The sequence below is a fragment of the Galeopterus variegatus genome, unplaced genomic scaffold, assembly GCF_000696425.1.
Source record: "Galeopterus variegatus unplaced genomic scaffold, G_variegatus-3.0.2 Scaffold257, whole genome shotgun sequence".
Classification (NCBI taxonomy): Eukaryota; Metazoa; Chordata; class Mammalia; order Dermoptera; family Cynocephalidae; genus Galeopterus; species Galeopterus variegatus.
In genome coordinates this window covers 684,293-704,779 of record NW_007726368.1, presented here as the reverse complement: position 1 = coordinate 704,779, position 20,487 = coordinate 684,293, and the positions used below count along the sequence as shown (strand labels likewise).

General features: G+C 35.8%; 1 protein-coding gene across 1 annotated transcript; it reads right to left on the bottom strand.

Moving 5' to 3' along the window:
- Window positions 1-241: 241 nt before the first annotated feature.
- CDK1 (cyclin-dependent kinase 1) lies at window positions 242-17,536 on the bottom strand. The gene is made up of 8 exons (XM_008566626.1): window positions 17,473-17,536; window positions 15,368-15,429; window positions 9,158-9,314; window positions 7,896-8,019; window positions 4,614-4,784; window positions 3,185-3,348; window positions 2,893-3,034; window positions 242-575 (listed from the first exon to the last, which is right to left on the bottom strand). The coding sequence occupies exons 2-8, from the start codon at window positions 15,402-15,404 to the stop codon at window positions 477-479; spliced, it is 894 nt and encodes a 297-aa protein (XP_008564848.1). The 5' UTR covers window positions 15,405-15,429; window positions 17,473-17,536; the 3' UTR covers window positions 242-476.
- Between the last annotated feature and the right edge of the window lie 2,951 nt (window positions 17,537-20,487).

The window sequence follows — 20,487 nt, the reverse complement described above, 5'->3', positions numbered from 1 at the left end:
AGGTTGTATCGTTAACACATGGCAATAAACCAACAAGAAAATTTAAACATTCAGAGCACAAAAATACTTCAAAGCATTACAAAACTTGAACTTAGCACACTTTCCTAAATTTTAGTAGCTCTAACTACAGGAAAATAGAACTGCTGTTAAGGATTAAGATGATTTAAGCTAACTCAATTTTTGCCCAATTCCTGACATCAATATTAGATTTATAGTTTTTTCCCTCAGAAAATAAATGTTCAGAGATTTATAGTTTTATTATAGTAACAAATAGTTGTTACAGTGAGATCTACACACATATACAGTTATTATATTTAAATTCATATAGAATATTTACATTTTTAAGTTATACTTTTGAAATAAGAAGTACAGCTTAGGTTTTACAACAAAGAAAAGAAAAATATACAAGAATAGAGTTAACAGTAAAAATACAGCTATCTGTTCTCAATATAACATGTGGAGACTTTGTTAGAAAGCTATATCTTCTTAATCTGATTGTCCAAATCATTAAAATATGGATGATTCAGTGCCATTTTGCCTGAAATTCTTTTGGCAGGATCATAGACTAACATTTTCTGGGGGAGAAAGAAAAAGAAAAAAGATATTTAGGAAATAAACAGCTTAAAAAAAAAAAAAAAACACCCTCCATAAAGCCTTGACTTTTCTATTAATAAACCATAAGCTGATAATTTCAGTGAAAATATTCTAAGTGAAAATTTCCATTAGTTTAACAGCAAACCACATAAATGCCTCCTCCCCCATATTTCACACTCTACCTCTACAATAACCTACTCTTAAAATTATAAGTATCTCAATAACTTTTTTGTTATAAATTATGGTAAGACACAGGTATCTAGAAATAGCTTTAAAACAAAGACATAAATTTAGGAAAGATATCCAGTTAATTATATTTACTTTGAGAATTAAACAGCCATCTGAGTTATTTACAACATTCTTGAAATGGTGGCAGTTAACTATAGTGGTTTCTTTTTTTTTTTTTTTTCCTTTTTGTCTTTTTTCGTGTCCGGCAACGGATCGCAACCCTCAGTGTCACGCCCATACCGGACCGAGACCGGCAACGGGATCGATCGCAACCCTCGGTGCTGCGCCCGCACCTCACTCAGCCAGTGAGCGGAACCGGTCTGTATGTGGGATCCAAACCCTCGGCGGGAGCGCCGCTGCACTCCCAAGCGGCGCACTGTAGCAGTGCGCCACCGGGCCGGCCCAACTATAGTGGTTTCTGATGTAGCTTCCAACAAGTTCCAAATTTTAAAAAAACCCATAGCATAATGTGTTATAAACATAGCCAAAAATAAGTCACTAAATGAATTATGAATTGTGTTCAGGCAACCCAGTATTAAAGTTAATTTACACATCATCAGAAAAAGCTAAACAAAATTTAATATTAATCTTAAATTTGATCTTAAAGTAATATTGATCTTAAAGAAAACCAAATCAGAAAGCAGACAGATATTTTTACTAACTAGTTACCATTTCAGTTATTATGTATTCAGCATTGTATAAAGTGCTTTGGATATAGCATGTTTCTTAATCCTTACAACAAAAGGTTAGTCCCATTTTTCAAATGAAGATACTGAGGCTCAAAGAGGTTAAGTCCATAGAGCTAAGAAGTGATACAGCTGAAATTTGAAAACAAATCTAATTTATGATATACTATTTCGCAAATGGGGGAGACATTGCCCCTAGAGAACACTTGACAATGTCTGGAGACACTTTTGGTTTTCATAACTGGGAAGAGTGTGCTACTGTCATCTAGAGGGTAGAGGACAGAAATGCTGCTAAACATGCTGCAATGCATGGGAAAGTGCCAGCAATTGTAGCTAATTGTAACAAATATTAATTGTAGCTAGACTTAGGAACCTGATTTATAGTATCCGATTTTTGTTTCATTAACTAAAGTGAAATCATTTTTATTCAAGAATTACATTAGTTAAAAAAGGCAGATTGGGCTGAGAATATGGAAGGGCCTTTAAGTCAAATCAACAACACTGATACACAAAATATCTGAATGGCAAAGACTTTGGACTTGAAGCAGTTGGGAAGTCCGAGCTTAACTTGGTAGCATAATGATTTATAGACTGTGAAAGGAGCCCAAATACCAATTAGAAGATGTATTTGATAACCAGACAGCAATAACCTTTTTTTTCCTTTGTTTAGACCTGCCAAAATCTTATCTATTTTCTTCTGGCATCATATTACCTGGGATTTATAGAAACTGGTCCCTTCTAAAAATTCAAAATTTAAATATTGTTCTAAAACAGCTTCCTGAGGCAGACTTAGTACAATTTATTTTGTATCCTAACAGTTCTTATTTTATATGTTGTCTTGTTTTTAAAGCAGACTGTTAGTTGGGAATAGCAATGTAATAGAAGGGAAAGATTTTTAGGAACTACATTAGTCCTTCCAAACTTTCTGATGGAGAAACTAGGCAAAATATAAGAAATGGAGTTCATATAGTAAACAGCTTTAATAACTAAAAATAGCAAGCAATAAGGAAAACACTTACATCTAGCATAAACTATAAAAGGTGCTCAATAGCAAATACTGGGACAAAAAAAGCTGGAAAGAAAGTCCCATACAACTCAACAATTTAAAAACAACAATAAAAAGATATATTAATCCTGCCCTCTCGGTCAGTGTCTATAATCACCTGTCAGATTTTTAAAAAAACAAAATGTCAAATCCTCCTCCCAAAATCACTGTTGTTTCTTAGTATCTAAAATGGAGCTAGTAATAAAATAGACATAACAGACATCTAACTCAAACTCAATAAATGTTGATTTTTAACCTATTTCCCAGGTTAAAAACAAAGGATTAAAAACATTCAGAATCATCAATAATGTTAAAGTCAGTACAAAGGGTACTCCTCACCGACAGCAGATCCAAGCCATTTTCATCCAAGTTTTTGACATGGGATGCTAGGCTTCCTGGTTTCCACTTGGGAAATGTATTCTTATAGTCCTGTAAAGATTCTACTTCTGGCCACACTTCATTATTAGGAGTGCCTAAAGCTCTGAAAACCATAGCAAAACAAAAAATTAACTGTTAAAGCATAAATATAATCTCATTATTACGTGTTGCCTTTACAATTTGTTATTATATATGCTGCCTTCAATAATTTAACTTAAAAGTTTTTAACTGCTTAGATAAAAAACAAAAATACCTGAAAATCCTGAAGAGTTGATCAATTTCTGAATCCCCATGAAAAAGTGGTTTCTTAGTCGCTAATTCTGCAAATATGGTTCCTATACTCCAAATGTCAACTGGGGTCGAGTAACGAGCTGACCCCAGCAATACTTCTGGAGATCTGTACCACAGTGTTACTACCTATTACAAAGCAAATTTTTTACATTAAATAAATGTGATGCATAAATTACCCAAATTTAAACAATTATATTTCATTATGACTACCCTTTAGAAGACTATATAACTGCCATCAATAATAGTAAGTCAATTAACTATGCACAAAATACTAAATTGAAGATGAATATCTCATTTCTCAGTTCTATTCACTACAGGAAAACAGATAAAATAACACTAAATGTTTTCATTCTTTTCAAATTATTAGAGGGAGAGAACCAAAATAGTTATACAGGGTCTTCTCCCTCCACCCCAGTGTACAGTGGGGTGATATTGTACAAAGCACAGTACCACTTACATGCTAAAATGGTAATTAACATTACCCTTATCACATGCATAAGGAACACTAATAAGTCAAATAACAGTATATTAGTAGTGTCCTGGAGCTAATAAACCACTTTAGTATATTTAGCGTAGTTGTAAAAATATCACCTTTAACTTAGAACAAAACTAATGAGGTCAAAAGCATTTGTTTAAGCCAAAGAAAACAACAGATCTTAATTTATTTATACAGCCATGGAAAAAATAATAAAACAGGATAAAAAGCAGCCAAGACACCTAACCAGATGAGCACTGTTACAAGTTTTGACTGGGAGACAGTCTTTGGGCTCAGGGTAGACAATTCCACAGACAACACTTTTTTCAATAATTCTTTACTATAAAATTCAATGTTCCCTTTTGCTTCAGAAACACCAAATGAAATGCCACACCATCAATAAAACACTGACAAAACACTGATTATATTTAGTAGCTTTTAAATTTATCAGAAATAGTACTTCTTAGTCCACAAAACCCGTCTTTTAACCAATGTGATTGCATATCCAGAGGGTGCTTAGAAAACAGAAACCACACAGTGATTTGAATAATCAAAGTTTAACATAAAGAATTAAACTATAATGAGGATTGGAAGAAGAAGACTGATTAGTAAGAAATAATGAGAATTCTAAAAACTATATCAAGGAAAACCTCTTCCTTTTGTAAGCCTTTCCAGTACCCTCTACCGAAAAATCTTAACACAGCAGCTGGCAAAGGAAAAATATTAAAAGGTTCCAGTTCCATTTTCACACAGCATACAATGAAGGGTAAATTTGGAGCTGAGAGACAAGGTGATACTGGCACAGGGTAGAAGTCTTTTTTATTGAGTATTTCTTTCTAGACTTAAAGAACAAATACAAAAAACAACCCAGCAATCGCACACATTCAAAGACACCAAAAAATAATATTCTACTTACCTCATGTGTATATACTCTTATAGGTATTCCAAAAGCTCTGGCAAGGCCAAAATCAGCCAGTTTAATTATTCCTTTGTCATCAATCAATAAATTTTGAGGTTTTAAGTCTCTGTGAAGAACCCTTCTAGAGTGACAAAACACAATCCCCTGTAGAATTTGGTACAAGTAACTCTGGAAAAAGGAAAAAAAAGTCAGAAACTTAATCATACCACATACAATTTTCTAAATAATCATTAACAATTTGTTTCAAAGATATAAGAAATTATGATCCAGGGAAATAATTTAACTATCAAAAAAGCTTTCAGGCCATTTGAGGCTAATCAGCATTCGTGGGCGGGAAGTTGATTTATACACAATATCATGTTCATACACCTAAGACAAAGATATTCACCTTATAAACATATCTACATACATGTGAACTCAGTCTCCTTCTACTTGTTTTTGGTTCCTGATCCTGAAGTCTCAATTAGTTTTCTATACAAAAGTTTCTTGAACTTTCTTCCACATACTTAATACCAACTGTTTCTATCTTGACTAAGTTTGGTCTTTTCATTTCTGTCTTTCACCTTTACACATTCATTTCCTTTTTGGAAACACTGATCACAGACTCCAGAAGAAATGGCAAGAGGACAGTATTGTTACATATTTAAATAAGTACAATTATCATAAAATGCTGTTTAGTAGTTCAGAGATACGTGTTTTACAAGATACTTGTTACCGAAGACAATGTACCTGACATTTGAAACATGAATATTAAAGAAATATAAAATATATACATAGTAAAATGTTGACTCAACGTTTCAGACTTGAAAATAATACATAAAACCAGTATGAACTAGCTAGCCATCTGGAAAAAAATAAAGTTAAATCTATACCCCACTTCTTAAGCCAAAATAAATCTTTGACTATTCAGAATGGAAAACAAAAAAGTGCATATGTGTTGGGGGGAGTGGGGCGGGTTGGACCTATTAAAACTACTAGAAAAATATTGTCATGAATTACTTAAATATATGTAATCTTTGAGGGAGGAAGGCTTAAACAAAACATAAAAGCTAAAAGTCCAAAAGTCATACAAGATTGCTAAATATATTATAAATAAAAATTATTAGTGGTATATACCACTAACAAAACAAACAAAGAGGTAACAGGGTTGGCCAGTTAGCTATGTTAGAGTGTGGAAATAGAACACCGAGGCTGGGTTCAGATCCAAGTATTGACCAGCCACCAAAAAAAAAAAGAATGGAATTGGAACCTTTTAATATTTTTTCTTTGCCAGCTGCTGTGTTAAGATTTGTCGGTAGAGGGTACTGGAAAGGCTTGCAAAAGGAAAGAATTCTCATTATTCTTACTTATCAATCTCCTTCTTCCAATCCTCATTATAGTTTAATTCTTTATGTTAAACTTTGACCATTCAAATCACCGTGTGGTTTGTTTTCTAAGCACCCTCTGGATACACAATTACATGCAAATACTATGCTATTTAATATCAGACTTGAGCATTTGCAGATCTTGGTATCTGGCAGAGGTCCTGGAACCAATCCCCCACAGATTCTGAGGGATGACAGTACATATTTTTCTTTTTTGGGGGGCATAAAACGTTATCAGACATAGATCTTCCTGTGTCTGTTTACTTTTTTTTTTTTTTTTTTAGCAGCTGGCTGGTATGGGGATCCAAACCCTTGACCTTGGTATTGTTTACATTTTTGATGCAATTATTTAAACCAGTTCCATATTGATGGAAGTTATTTTCCAGCTTGCCGATTTCTCTTATGAACAGTGTTGCAGTGAATTTCCTTGTGTATATTTATCTTTGCATGGAAGTTTATATAGGATCTTAGAACTGGAATTGATGGGTTGAAGATGTTTATTTACATTTAAGATCATGATAAATATTGCCAACTGCTCTCTAAAAAATTGTATCAACTCATGGTGTGTAACAGGTATTGTTTAGTACATGTTTATGAACATACAAAGTAGACATACAAGTGTAAGATTAAAATTAAAACTAATGAAAGCAACCTCTGATGAGTGGTTTGGTAGAGTTAGTGTAAGGATAAGACACTTAAAACCAAAATATCCTAGCTTCCAGTGACACAGGAGTACCCCCCTTATCCACTGGGGATATGTTCCAAGACCCACGGTAGATGCCTGAAATTGAAAATAGTACCAAACTCTCTATATATAGTCGGCTCTTCATATCCACAGGTTCTGCATCCATGGATTCAACCACAGACAGAAAATACTCAGGAAAAATAAAAATTGCGTCTGCACTAAACACGTGCAGACTTTCTTCTTGTCATTATTCCCTAAATACAGAATAACAAGTATTTACATAGCACTGACATTGTATTAGGTATTATAACCAATCTAGAGATGATTTAAAGTATACAGGAGGATGTGTGCAGGTTATATACAAATGCAACACCATTTTATAGACTTGAGCATCTGCGGATTTTAGCTACAGACAGCAAGGAATGGCTCTACTGTTTTTTCCTATACATGGATAACTGTGATAAAGTTCAAGTTGTAAATTAGGCACATTAAGAGATTAACAATAACTAATAACAAAATAGAACAATTATAACAATATGCCAGCATCACTACTCTTGCATTTTGGAGCCATTATTAAGTAAAATAAGGGTTATGTGAACACAAGCACTGCAATACCATGACAGTTGATCTGATAACCTAGGTGGCTAAGTGACTAAAGGGCAGATAGCATACACAGTGTGGGTACACTGGACAAAGAGATTGATAAACATGCCAGGCAAGACAAAACAGGATGGCACAAGATTTCATCACGCTGCTCAGAACATCATGCAATATAAAATTTATAAAATGTTTGATTCTGGAATCTTCCACTTAATATTTTATGCATAATTGAAGCTGCAGAAAGAGAGACCACAGATAAGGGGAGACTACTGTATAATACAAGGGTACTACAAAAAGTTCATGGAAATATTTGTATTATCTTTTAACTCTATTTTTCCATGAACTTTTTGAAGTACTCCCCTACATACTTATCAGCTTTATGTTATCTTAGGAACTACTAGAAGTAGTAACTTACTTCATTTACTTGAAGCACTATCTGGTAATAAAATGTGTAATGTTAATATTCTAATCTGTATAGACTGAGGGAGGAAAACAAAATATTCTTTTCTCACTCGTTCTGCTTTCTAACACTTTTTCCAAGCATATTCCAACAAAACGCAGGGATTTCTATATAGAAGACTCTTGATATTCACAGTGCATAAAATTGATAAAATTAGGCAAGCTTCTTACCTTAACAAGTGAAGAATCCATGAACTGACCAGGAGGTATAGAATCCAAGTATTTCTTGAGATCCATGGAAAGGAATTCAAAGATGAGATACAACCTGGAATCCTGCATAAGCACATCTTGAAGACTGAAGAATAAAAAAATTATATGACAACAAAAACCCAGTAAACATTTTTGACCTCTCACATTCATAAAATAAAACTACTTCCATAAATTTCACAGTGAGTCATAAAAAGTAAGGAAAGAAGAGATGGTAACGTTCCTAACAGAAAACCTTAATACAAAAACCAGAATTTGAGAAAGGACTCTCAGGGCAGCAATTTAATTAGCACATCCATCACTTCAAACATTTATCATTTCTTTGTGTTGGGAACATTCAGAATCCTCTCTTCTAGCTACTTGGAATTGTGTAATAAATTATGGTTAACTACAGTCACACTATAGTGCTATAGGATACTAGAATTTATTCCTGCTATATAGCTATAATTTTTTATTTGTTGGCCAACCGTTCTCTATCCCGCCCCCTCTACCCTTCCCAACCTCTATTCTACTCTACTCTCTATTCTACCCTTTACTTCTATGAGATTAACTTTTCTAGCTTCCACCTGAGAACATGTGGTATTATCTTTCTATGTCTAGCTTATTTCACTTAGCATAATGTCAGGGCAGCAATTTAAAATTAAGCCTTATTATATAGGAGGTACTAATTGCAAACAAGCTGTATTCCAAAAAAACATATCTAGATTGGCTTATCATTGCTAAGAGCTTGTCTGTCCATTGAAGTAGATTATAGAAATACATTTTAAGGTAGTATTTGATCTTAACGGCTGCTCCTTATCTCCAGCCCCAGCAAAATACAATTAGATTCCAACTTGGACTGTAAGGAAGACATCTCACCCCAAAAAGCCAATCCAAATACTTAAAGAAAAAAATTTTTTTTTCTTTTTCATCTGACTTAGCTACCTAGGGATTAGAGCTCCCAGAGTGGGAGAGAGTTGACAAACCTCTGTGAAAGGGGCTTCTTTCCTCCCACGGCCACTTTACCTTGCTTTTCCAGCCCCAAATACCTATCTGCATCACAAAGCTCCTCTAACTCTGTTCCTGCTTTAACAATCTATTCCCTTTTACCAATCCCAGTATTCTTAACAAAAACCTGGCTCTATCATCCTTGGCAAGGTTAGACAAGAAATTAAGCAAATGTAAAAATTTCCACATTATTTAAAATAGTATGCAAAAAATGTTTTAACTGAGATATTATACTATACCTGACTATATTTGGATGACGAAGTTCTTTTAATAGAGAAATTTCCCGAATTGCAGTACTAGGAACCCCTTCCTCCTCACTTTCCAGTCTGATTTTCTTCATGGCTACCACTTGACCTGTAGTTTTGTGTCTACCTTTATACACAACTCCATAAGTACCTGAAATAGACGAAATAAATATCTGCTATGCGACCCACCCCACAAACTAAAAGATCTTAAAAAATGATTGAATCCCATAATGTTTCACCTGATAGAAATGTCTGCTGTGGCCAGATGGGAAGTATCTTACTCATAATTATACCCTTATTACTTCCAAAAAGAAACTGAGGGGTAACTACAATCTATCATGTATATGGTTTAGAAATAAAATTCATGTCGTCAGTTACAAGTTTCCCATACATTTAAACTACCATTAATGTTCCAGCATATTTTACAGAAGAAAATGATCTTCTGCAAATTGAGATTTACCTCCTGCCAAATATTCTACCTGACAATAAAGTACTTATAAAACACAATGTAAAGATTTGGGCTCAGGAAATATTACTGACAGGAGTCACCGTGACACTTTCAGAAAACTCTATGTACAGTGCCTTATGCTTTTCAGAACACTTTTATACATACAGTAAGTAGTCCCCCATTATCTGTGGTTTCACTTTCCATGATCAGCCAAGACCCGAAAGTATGAAATGAAAAGTTCTAGAAATAAACAATTTATAAGGTTTAAATTGTATGATGTTCTGAACAGCGCGATGAAATCTTGCACCATCCTGTTTGGTCCTGCTTGGTACATGATCTCTTTGTCCAGCATATCCACACTGTATATGCTACCTGCCCATTAATCACTTAGTAGCCCCTGAGGTTATCAGATCGACTGTCATGGTATCACAGTGCTTGTTGCTTGTGTTCACATAACCCTTATTTTACTTAATAATGGCTCCAAAGTGCAATAGTAGTGATGCTGGCATATTGTTATAATTGTTCTATTTTGTTATTATTGTTACTCTCTTAATATGCCTAATTTATAACTTAAACTTTATTGTAGATATTTATGTAGAGGAAAAAACATAGTGGTTTCAAGCATCCCCTGGAAGATGCTTGAAATCTTCCAGGTGTGGAGTTACTTCTTTTGGATGATTAAAGAAAGTGGTTTCTTGAGATGGAATCTACTCCTTGTAACATTGTTGTAAACATTGTTGAAATACCAAGGGATTAAGAATTTTATGTAAACTGAGTTGATAAAGTAGTGACAGGTTTGAAAGGACTGACTTCAATTTTAAAAGAAGTTCTACTGTGAGTAAAATGCTATCAAACAGCATCCCATGCTACAGAGAAATTTTTCATGAAAGGAAGAATCCATTGATGCAGCAAACTTCATTGTTGTCTTATTGGAATAGCCACAGCCACCGCTGAAGCAACCATCCTGATCCGTCAGTAGCCATCAACATACAAGCAAGACCCTTCACCAACAAAAAGGTTATGACTTGCTAAAGGCTCAGATGATCTTTAGTATTTGTTAGCAATAAAGTATTTTTAAAATTAAGGTATGTACATTTTCTGAGATACATTATTATACACCTAATAGACTACAGTGTAGTATAAATATAACTTTTTAAAATTTATTTTAATTGCCACGTATTGATTGTGCATATTTATGGGACTCAGAGTTATACATCAATATATGTAAACAGTGTGCGATGATCAAATCAGGGTAGTTAGCAAATTCATCATTGCAAAAATTTATCATTTGTGATGAGAACATTTAAGTTCCTCTCTTAGCCATCTGAGTATAATAAATTATTGTTAGTCATAGATGCCTAGCACTACTGTATACCACTAGAACTTACTGTTCTCATCTAGCTATAACTTTGTATCCACTAACCAACTGCTCCCTATCCTCCCTCCACACTACTACCCAGCCTCTAATAATCACAATTCTAATCTCTACTTCTAAAAATCTCTACTTTTATTTTTTTTTTTAGCTCCTGCATGAGTAGGAACCTGCAGTATTTATCTTTCTGTGCCTGACTTATTTCATTTAACATGTCTTCCAGGCTTATCAATGCTGCTGCAAGTGACAGGATTTCATTCTTTTTCGTGGCAAAGTAGTATTCCATTGTGTATAATACACTGCTTTTTCTTTATCCATTCATCTGTTGATGTACATCTTGGCTTTTGTGAACAGTGCTGCAGGTATCTCTTCAGTATGCTAATTTCCTTTCCTTTGGATAAAGAAATACCCAGCACTGGCATCATATGATAGTTGGGTTTTTCTGTTGTTTTTGTTTGTTTGATGATCCTCTATACTGTTTTCCATAAGCAGTACTAATTTACATTCCCACCAACAGTGTATAAGAGCTCTCTTTTCTCCACATCCTTGCCAGCACTTGTTATGTTTTGTCTTTTTGATAATAGCCATTCTGAGGTGAGATGATATCTCATTGCAGTTTTGCTTTGCATTTCTCTGATGATTAGTGACGTTGTGCATTTTCTCATAAACCTGTTAAACTTAATTTTTATATGCACTTGGAAACCAAAAAATATGTGTGACTCACTATATTGTGATATTTGCTATATTGTGGTGGTCTGGAATCAAACCCACAATATCTCCAAAGAATGTATGTAATTTGAGTAAATCTTGGGTTAACTATGACTTTTGGATAACCAAAAGCATTCCATATTAAAGGAGAATTGACTATGTTTGATCCTAACACCAATCCTTCTGTAGAAGTACAGTAGCCTTCTTCTATACACTTAAAATCTGTACATTTTGTAGGATATAAATTATATCTGTTTTATACACAAAAGGTAGGTAAGCCAGTAGCACACTCCTCTGGCACACTGTTAAAGCAGTCTCGGGAAGATTAGCCTCTTGCATAAGATAGTCGAATAAGCAGTTAATGGTAAAGTCAGAACTAATTTTTTCCCTAGTATTTTTTCCTCTTCAAGTGTACAATCTCATCTGTTCCTAAATAACTTTCAGAAATAGTTCATAACAATTGATTTAACTGGTGGCCAACACTATTTACTGAATTGAACTTTAGAGATCACAAGTGCTCTACGTCTCTTCTTTGTGACTCTATTCTAATTATTATCACTTCTCATTGAACTACTAGGAGTTAAAGCAGAATCATTCTACCAGTTAATCACCAAAAATTATTTATAAAATATATGATATTTGCTCTGAAATGAACTAAACATTCTAGATATAAAAATATTTTAAACATGTTAAATATTTTATATCTAAATAACCAAAGAAGCAAAAGAAAAATATTAGTTTAACAGTATCACAGAAGTAAAAGTAATCATAATACAGAAAAGCCTGGAAGGAGACCAAGAAAAACAGAAGACTTATTCCAGGAAATAAAGGAAAAATAATGTAGAATATGGTCAGGTTGCGGAGTCCCTGAATGAAAAATAATGTAGGATATGGTCAGGTTATGGAGACCCTGAACGGTAACCAGAAAACCTTCATTCAACATGGGCTGGCCACTCAGCTCAGTTGGTTAGAGCACAGCCTTGTAACACGAAGGTCACGAGTTCAGATCCTCATACAGGCCAGCTGTCAAAAAAAAAAAAAAAAAAAAATTGTGTGGACTGCCTACTAAATGCCAAGTAAAGTCCTACCATCATGGGTACAGCTACTCTCTATGATCCAAAAAGACATTTTAAGACAGAAAGGAGTTAAAAGACTAGCAATGCATCACTCAGATTTTCATAATTCAGAAGAAACCAGAGAACAATGTAATATTTGTAATATTGGTAATATTGGTAATATTTGAAATAAGAAAAGTCTGGAGGTATTTAAGAAATGAATTAGGTTGTCAAAAAAAATGTCGAGAGAAAAGGCAGAAAGACGTTTCTAGATTTAGAAGAGACTAAGGAAGCATTATCTGCCGAATGAAATGTGTCACCCTGGGTGGATCTTCAGAAGATTCACGCAGAAGTATTCAGGAGCAAAGTATATCTCTACAACTTAATTCAAGGGGATCAAAAAGAAAAATAAAATGCCAATATACACACATAATAAAGTAAATGTGACAAAACACTAACATCTTGACAAAGATATTATAGGCTCATTGTATAAATCTTTCAACTTATCTGTAGGTTTGGAAATGTTCAGAATAAAAAGTTGAAGGAAAAAAGTATAACTTTTAAAATCAGTATTTCAACACCGACTTTGAACAGGTACCTGGCAGAAACAAAAGAAAATTCTGTATGAAAGATGTCATTCATCAAGGCCTCAGATTACCTCCACAAGTCAATTTTTCAAAAACAATGTCCAGCACATAATCCAAAACAGTCAGAAACTGGAATAGCCACAACAATACAAGCCAGAACGAGAAGAAACAACAAAGTTCAGAAAAACACAAGGAAAACAGATGTTATTATCAAATATTAGGCTGGACACTATTGCCAGGCAGTGGGCAAACGGCTATAAACATGACAAAACTCCCAGCCCTCACGGAGCTTACAGTGCAGCAATAAAAAAGGATATTAAGGATGATGCCAAGGGAAGTACAAAATGCTCCTGGACTAAAGTGAGGACTTATGTGAAGCCAGTAGATGATGGCTTGGAGGAAGCCCATAGGTCAAATAGGGCATATTTAAGAACATCAAAAGAATCCAAATTATAGTTGAGAGGTATTCAGTGAGGCTGGCAAGGGGGCTACAATGTAGAGAGTTAAGGAGACTGTGGTCACAGTAACAATTCAAATGGTTAACATTTGAAGATTTTCTGAGTTAAAGCACTCAAACAAATGTTTTCCGTACATTGTCTCATTGCATGATCATATCTTTTGTTCTAAGTACAATTACCCCCATTTGCAGAGGCAGAAACATCTCCAGAGAAGTTAAAAGGCTGACCACTGTCACACTGCTAGAAATGAAGAATGAGGGCCTTGTGACTATGCCATATGTATGTGACAGACTAAATTTAAAACTATATTGATAATTGTTCCTATTTATAGTAGCTGGTAGAGTATCTTTCTCAGGAGCCAAATCTATAGTCTATTTTGAAGTTCTACAGTTTTAAAGAAAAATACATTCATGTTTTTTATTCCAAATTAAAATCAATACTCTTTAAATTCTCCGAGGATTTAAGAAACACACACTACAAAGCATTATACATGCTAAATCAAACTTATTCTTACTTCAGCAGCAAAATTAGCTTAGTGAAATGGGTGTAATAAGATATTTAACTGAATTTATTTTTTCAAAAATTAGAAATTCAAGAATATACATGCACGTCCAACACCACCCTAGCCTGTCATTCCTATCTTACTAAATTCCTTCCAGCATTCCTCTCCTTGCTTAATATTCCTTGTCAAAGGGGGTCTTTGAGCATACTAAAAATATAGATGGAAATGTTCTTCAAGCAGAACCTACATAAACTGCACTTTATTAGCAAATTATTTTATCGTTTGTTCCTGGAGAATTGAGGATGTCTAAACTCCTATATAGAAACTTGGGGGCCGGCCCGGTGGCACACTGCTACAGTGCGCCGCTTGGGAGCGCGGTGGCGCTCCCGCCGAGGGTTCGGATCCCACATACAGACCGGTTCCAGCTCACTGGCTGAGCGAGGTGGTGGAGCAACACCGAGGGTTGTGATCCTGTTGCCGGTCCCGGTCCGGGCGCGACACTGAGGGTTGCGATCCGTTGCCGGACACGAAAAAAGACAAAAAAAAAAAAAGGAAAGAAACTTGGATGTTTTGTTGACCGAAAAAAAAAAAAAAGATAAAGGAACACTTTTATCCTTCGTTTATGCCATATAGACCTAAGCATTCCTAAAAGTTCTACAGAAAGGGAATAAATTCCATACAAGTTTTTAGTTTTATAATAAAACATACACATGACAGGTCATTTATAACTAGCATAACTAAATCAAAATTTTATTTAAATTCTACTGCCCCCTAACCTCTGACCCCCAACACATACGTTATCAATAGTGTTTTCAAAACACAAGTGATGCTTTAACTGTTCAGTATCAGAAGAATGTAAGATTATGGGGGTAGAGTTGTCAGGGAATCATTATGATAATTTAAATTCTCTTGAAAAATGTGAACAATTTTGTGTTAAAGTTATTATGTAAAAACATATATTAATGCACATTAGTACTACAAGATACCTTAATGGTTGAATTTCAATGTCTTCATGTTATAGAACTGTAGCACTGTTATATCATTTAGAAAACTTACATTATTAAAACCACTCACCTTCTCCAATTTTCTCTATTTTGGTATAATCTTCCATAGTTAATCAATAGGTATAGTAGATCCTAAAATAATGGGAGAAACTGATATGATTACATGCTACTAATTCAAAGGGTAATTTTAAGCATTGAGATACTGTATGTATTTTTCCACAGTGCCTACTGCAGTACAGTATATAATATTCCATAAATATTAATTATTAAAACAATATTTACAAGGGTAAGAACTCCTGCAATAAGACTTTCCCACTCTTCTTGGCTCCTAAAACATTGGGAACATTGGTGTATTCTAAACTTGTGTAGTATTTAGCTTCTTGGATCAAATTAACAATAAAATTCAGATATCAACTTATCCATTCTTCCCCTTCAAAAAAATGAGAATTATATTCCCTTTATGTATCACTTGGTGCCTTCCAAGGTTATACCCAAATATTGCAACAAGTAATGTTATTTGACTGAATTTGGACTGTTTTATATTTTTGTAAAGATGATTCAAAAGAGACTATTTTTTAAAGACATAAGGAACTAAAATGTGATCAGATTTTTCATCTATTAGAAAGATTTTGTTTAAAGAAGCAAAATCTTTAAGTGTTTACAGTTTGCTCATGTGACAATTTTAATCTACCTCCTTTGTTTTTTAGCAGTCACATAAACAAATGTGCTTAAGACTTTCAAGGTACTTTTTGCAAGAATATGAAATATCACTAAGTACCCTAAAAGAATAGAATAAAAAGAGCAATTCCACAGGTGAAATTCTAATTATACTCTATACAATGTCAAGAACCAAGTAAAAAACTATATGCTTGAATAACAAAAAAATGGTAAAAAAAAAAAAAAAAAAACAGCTGACATACAGACATTCAAGACTTCTTCCGCTGTTAAGTTTGCCAGTGAAATTTCAGAAACCCAGGCCTAATTACCTTGATTTTCTAACACACCCATCACTGATAATAAAATCTTTATGAAGGTCATTCTGAATAACTGACCCTTAAGAAGTTCTATTTCTCACTTTCCTCTTCAAAGAAAAATCAATCCATTAAGTAGACAAATCTTTTTAAGTCAACAAAATTGCACTACACTGGTCTTTAAGTGCCAACCTTAAGAATTTGTAACTTTACGCAATGGCAATGAGCAATTATCTTTTCCCTTTTTAACCAGATTTAATATACCTAAAGCCCAATAAAACTGTTGAGCTCACTTCGAACAAACAGCTCACAATTACATCAATTTCAAACCTGGGTTCAATTGCCCTCCCACCATTTCCCAGTACTGACAATTTTAAATAAAGGCCGCTGCTTTAGAATGCCTTTAGAATGTCTCCTGGGGCTCTCAACTATTGGCTGCAGGATGTAAAATACCAATAGCTGCTTCTCTCTACCCACAGAGACCTCCAGGTCTTTAGAGGGTGCAAGACGTGCACACTAGTAACTTCAGTATTCGATTTTTAAAAATGACTAAAAGATCTTAAAAGACACCTATGTTTCCATCTCGGCATTTCTTAGCTTTCCACTTTCTGCAAATTCCGTAATACATAAAAACCAGCAAGCATAAAACAAAAACGAAAAAAACCAAGTTCCCTTTGGCTCTGAGATTTGGCTGAGCGTTCTTAAAAGCCCAGGGTGGGCCAGGGCCGTGGGCTCAGAGTCCAGCCCGAGAAGTCCCACGACCTCATGGGGCCGGTTTCCCGGGGCGGGCTGGCTGTAGGGCTGGCGTGGCAGCCGACCCAGGTGCGGTCTCGCTTCACCCCCGGAGCGGAGGGAGAGTGCACGGGCCGCGGGCCTAGCACCAGCCGGGCATGATGGAGGCGCCCGGGGCGGTCGAACCCACGCACGCCTTTTGCTTCAACCATGACCCGAAATTCTCCGCAGCCAGACTGCAGCTGCCCGGCCAGCGTAGCCTCCCGGGGAACCCCGCTTGGCTGGGATCCCCCGAGCCTGCCTGGAGCGCCTGGCCCCGGGAGCAGGTGAAGGCCCTGCCCACGGTCTGGAGAAGCCCGGCCTTGGCCCGCACAGAGCGCAGCTCTCCATCGCGGTCGCGTGAAGACCACCCCGTTCCTCCGTACTCCCCCTCCGAGGTCCCCAGGCGGGCCCCTGACCCCGGCAACGTTACCCAGCTTATGATCCCGCGGCGGCCGCAGCTGCAGCTACCACGTCCGCGCCGCTCCTTCCCTCAACGTCCCAGAGCAGCCCTGCAACTAAGTGCGAGCAGTTTCAAAGTCACCGCGCTAAAGGGTCCCGGCTGCACCAATCAGGGAGCCCGTAGACTTTCAAAGGAGCCAATCGGAGCCCAGCTACGCTTGGGCAGGGCTTCCCGAAGGGCCAGAGCGCGAAAGAACAAGGAAACGGCGCTGGAGAAAAAGCAGGAGGGCGGGCGCCAACTGAAGCTAAGCGCAAGCGCGCTCTCTTTTCTCAGTAAAGCGTCCTGCTACTGTGTCTCCTTTGTCTCATCGCTCTGTTTTTCCTCTTTTTATTTTTTCTCTCAATATTGTCACAGTTAAGATGTATTGCATTCAAATAGCCCATCACAAAAGTGATATTGCACTTACATCGATATTCCATTTTTTCACTTCTAATAGTTAAAGTTAGTGTATAATTATGTTTTTCTAAATGAGTGATTTGCAGGCTGGACCAAAGGAACACGTTTCAGTTACCTTAAGAAGGGAATAATGGAAAACTCAAAGATACCTTATAAATGTCAAAAAAATTTCCAATTATATGTGTATATATAGCTGTGCTTTGTTTTGACTTATCTTTTTATTTAAAATTTTAAACTTTTTAATTCGTTGAAATTTTTATTTACTGAAAACTTTAAAACAAAACTTAAAATGTTTTAAATTTTAAAATATTTTCACATTAGAATTGTAAATATTCTTTAAAACACAAAAAATTCACAATTCTATGAAGGGAGAAAAAGAGATCTAAATTATACTTTAAATAATCCATTCTCAAAAACTCTGATCATTGCCCTTCACCACATCCTTAAGAAAGATTTGTGCACTTTGACCTCATTCTTAAGTCTTTAAGAACATTAAACAGTAAACTAGCACTGGTGATAATGAGAGTCCCCCTAGGATTTCTCTCTGCACAGACTCTAAGGGGACGTAGAACAAAGATTTATTACCACGCCTTCTATAAATATGTATTAGAAGACCCAGATTAGGCTAAGGAATGGAACTAGTCTATCTCATGCATTTTAGTGTTTAATACCTTCTTACACAATGAGCCGAGTCTGTCATCTGGCCCAATATGTTGCATGAATGCTCGATCTTGACAATTTTTTTGTCCTAGATGACCGAGAGCATTTGGGATTCATGGTGGAGGTAGGGGTTTGAGAACTCCTGCCTGAGCCTAATAACTTTTAAAATCCAAAATTCACTTTTTAAATGACAACTGACTACCCAGAGAGGTGCCGTAGGGATGTAGGTTGTTCTCAGCTAGTTTAGGGTACTGACTTGAATGAATGAACATATGTCTTTCTCTCTGAGAGGTTTATGCAAGGAATTCAATTTACATCTAAAAACAGCAAGTAACTCATTATACACATTTTACATTCAACATAAAGAAGACCACAGGCTTCCACAACTGTGATGCAAGATTTTCAGTTTAACTCAATTATCTGTCATGTTAAAGTTTCAGGGGTTATTGTAAATTCATGCTATCATTTTAGTGAATACAATTTATTACACTTCGGGCCAACTTCTATTCAGTGTCTCTAAGGTGCAGCTCTGTGTTTTATAGACACAAATATGAGTAAGATACAATTCTTGCTTTGGAAGTTGAGGGTGGGGGAGTACAATGATTACTCAGAATTCTCTTCTGGCACTTGTGTTATAACTTACGTTATAAGGTAACATGAGAAATAGGAAAGGAGCTTTCTACAGTAGTCCCCTCTTATCCACGGGGAATATATTCCAAGACACCCAGTGAATGCCTGGAATCACGGATAGTACCAAACCCTAAATATACTATATATTTTTAATACATACATAATTATAATAAAGTTTTATTTATAAATTAGACCCAGTAAGAGATTAACAACAATAGCTAATCATAAAATAGAACAATTACAATAACATGCTATAATAAAAGTTATATGAATGTGGATTCTCTCTCTCTCAAAATATCTTACTGTACTGTACTCACCTATTTTTGGACCGCAGTTGACCTTGGGTAATTGAAACCACAAAAATCAAAACCACAAATAAGGGGTGACTACTACAATTCTAACAGAGGAAATGACATTTGAACAAACACCAGAGGAAGAATTGTGGGGTGTGCCTTCCAAACAGAGGAAACTGTATGTGTAAAGCACAGAGTCCAGGAGGTCTGCCCGAGTGATTCAGGGCGCATCCGTGACAAGATGCAGGGGTGCCATAGGTGTTCAAGCAGGGAAAGGAGTTTGGAGTCAGAATCTTGAGAGCCCTGAACACTGTTCTAAAGTGTTTGAGCAGGGGAGGAGCCTTGGAACTATATTTGAGAACTACTCTAGAAGAAATGAAAAAAAGAACTGAAGGGGAGAAAATGGGAAGGTATGCACCCCAAAAGTTTCATTCTGGTAAACCCCATTTTGGAAGAAAAGGAAATGATCAGTTGGCACTGCAGAGAAGTTTTTTGTTTCTTTTTATTTTTTTAATATAAGTTTGCTATGTACTGAATATTTTCATCCCCCCAAAATTTATGTATTGAAGTCCTAACCCCAATGTGATGGTATTTGGAAATAGCACCTTTGGGAGGGATAGGGTTTAGTTGAGGTCATGAGGGTGGGACCCTCATGATGGAATTAGTGCTCTTAGAAGAGACACCAGAGAGCTTGGGAGCTTAATTCTTGCCGTGTGAGCTAGAGTGAGAAGACAGCAGTCTATGAGGAAAAGAGCCCTCGCCAGAACCCGACCTTGCTCACTCTCTGACCTTGGACTTCCAGCCTCCAGAACTGTGAAGAAATAAATTCTCTTCTTTAAGCCACCCTGTGCATGGCATTTTGTTATGGCAGTCCAAGATAAGACAAGTATTTTTTTAGATAAAAATAATTTGAGAAATAGTTGCTTGGGCCGGCCCGGTAGCGCACTGCTATAGTGCGCCGCTTGGGAAGTGGCTTCACAGCCTTCAGAATGTGGGAAACAAATTG

Bases quoted from the DNA above. Each gene is read 5' to 3' on its own strand.
- CDK1 (XM_008566626.1), bottom strand. From the start codon at position 15,404: ATGGAAGATTATACCAAAATAGAGAAAATTGGAGAAG. The intron at 3,349-4,613 runs GTAAGTAGAATA...GCTTTGTAATAG, and splicing joins TAAGAGTATATACACATGAG to GTAGTAACACTGTGGTACAG. The intron at 3,035-3,184 runs GTATTTTTGTTT...TATGGTTTTCAG, and splicing joins CAACTCTTCAGGATTTTCAG to AGCTTTAGGCACTCCTAATA.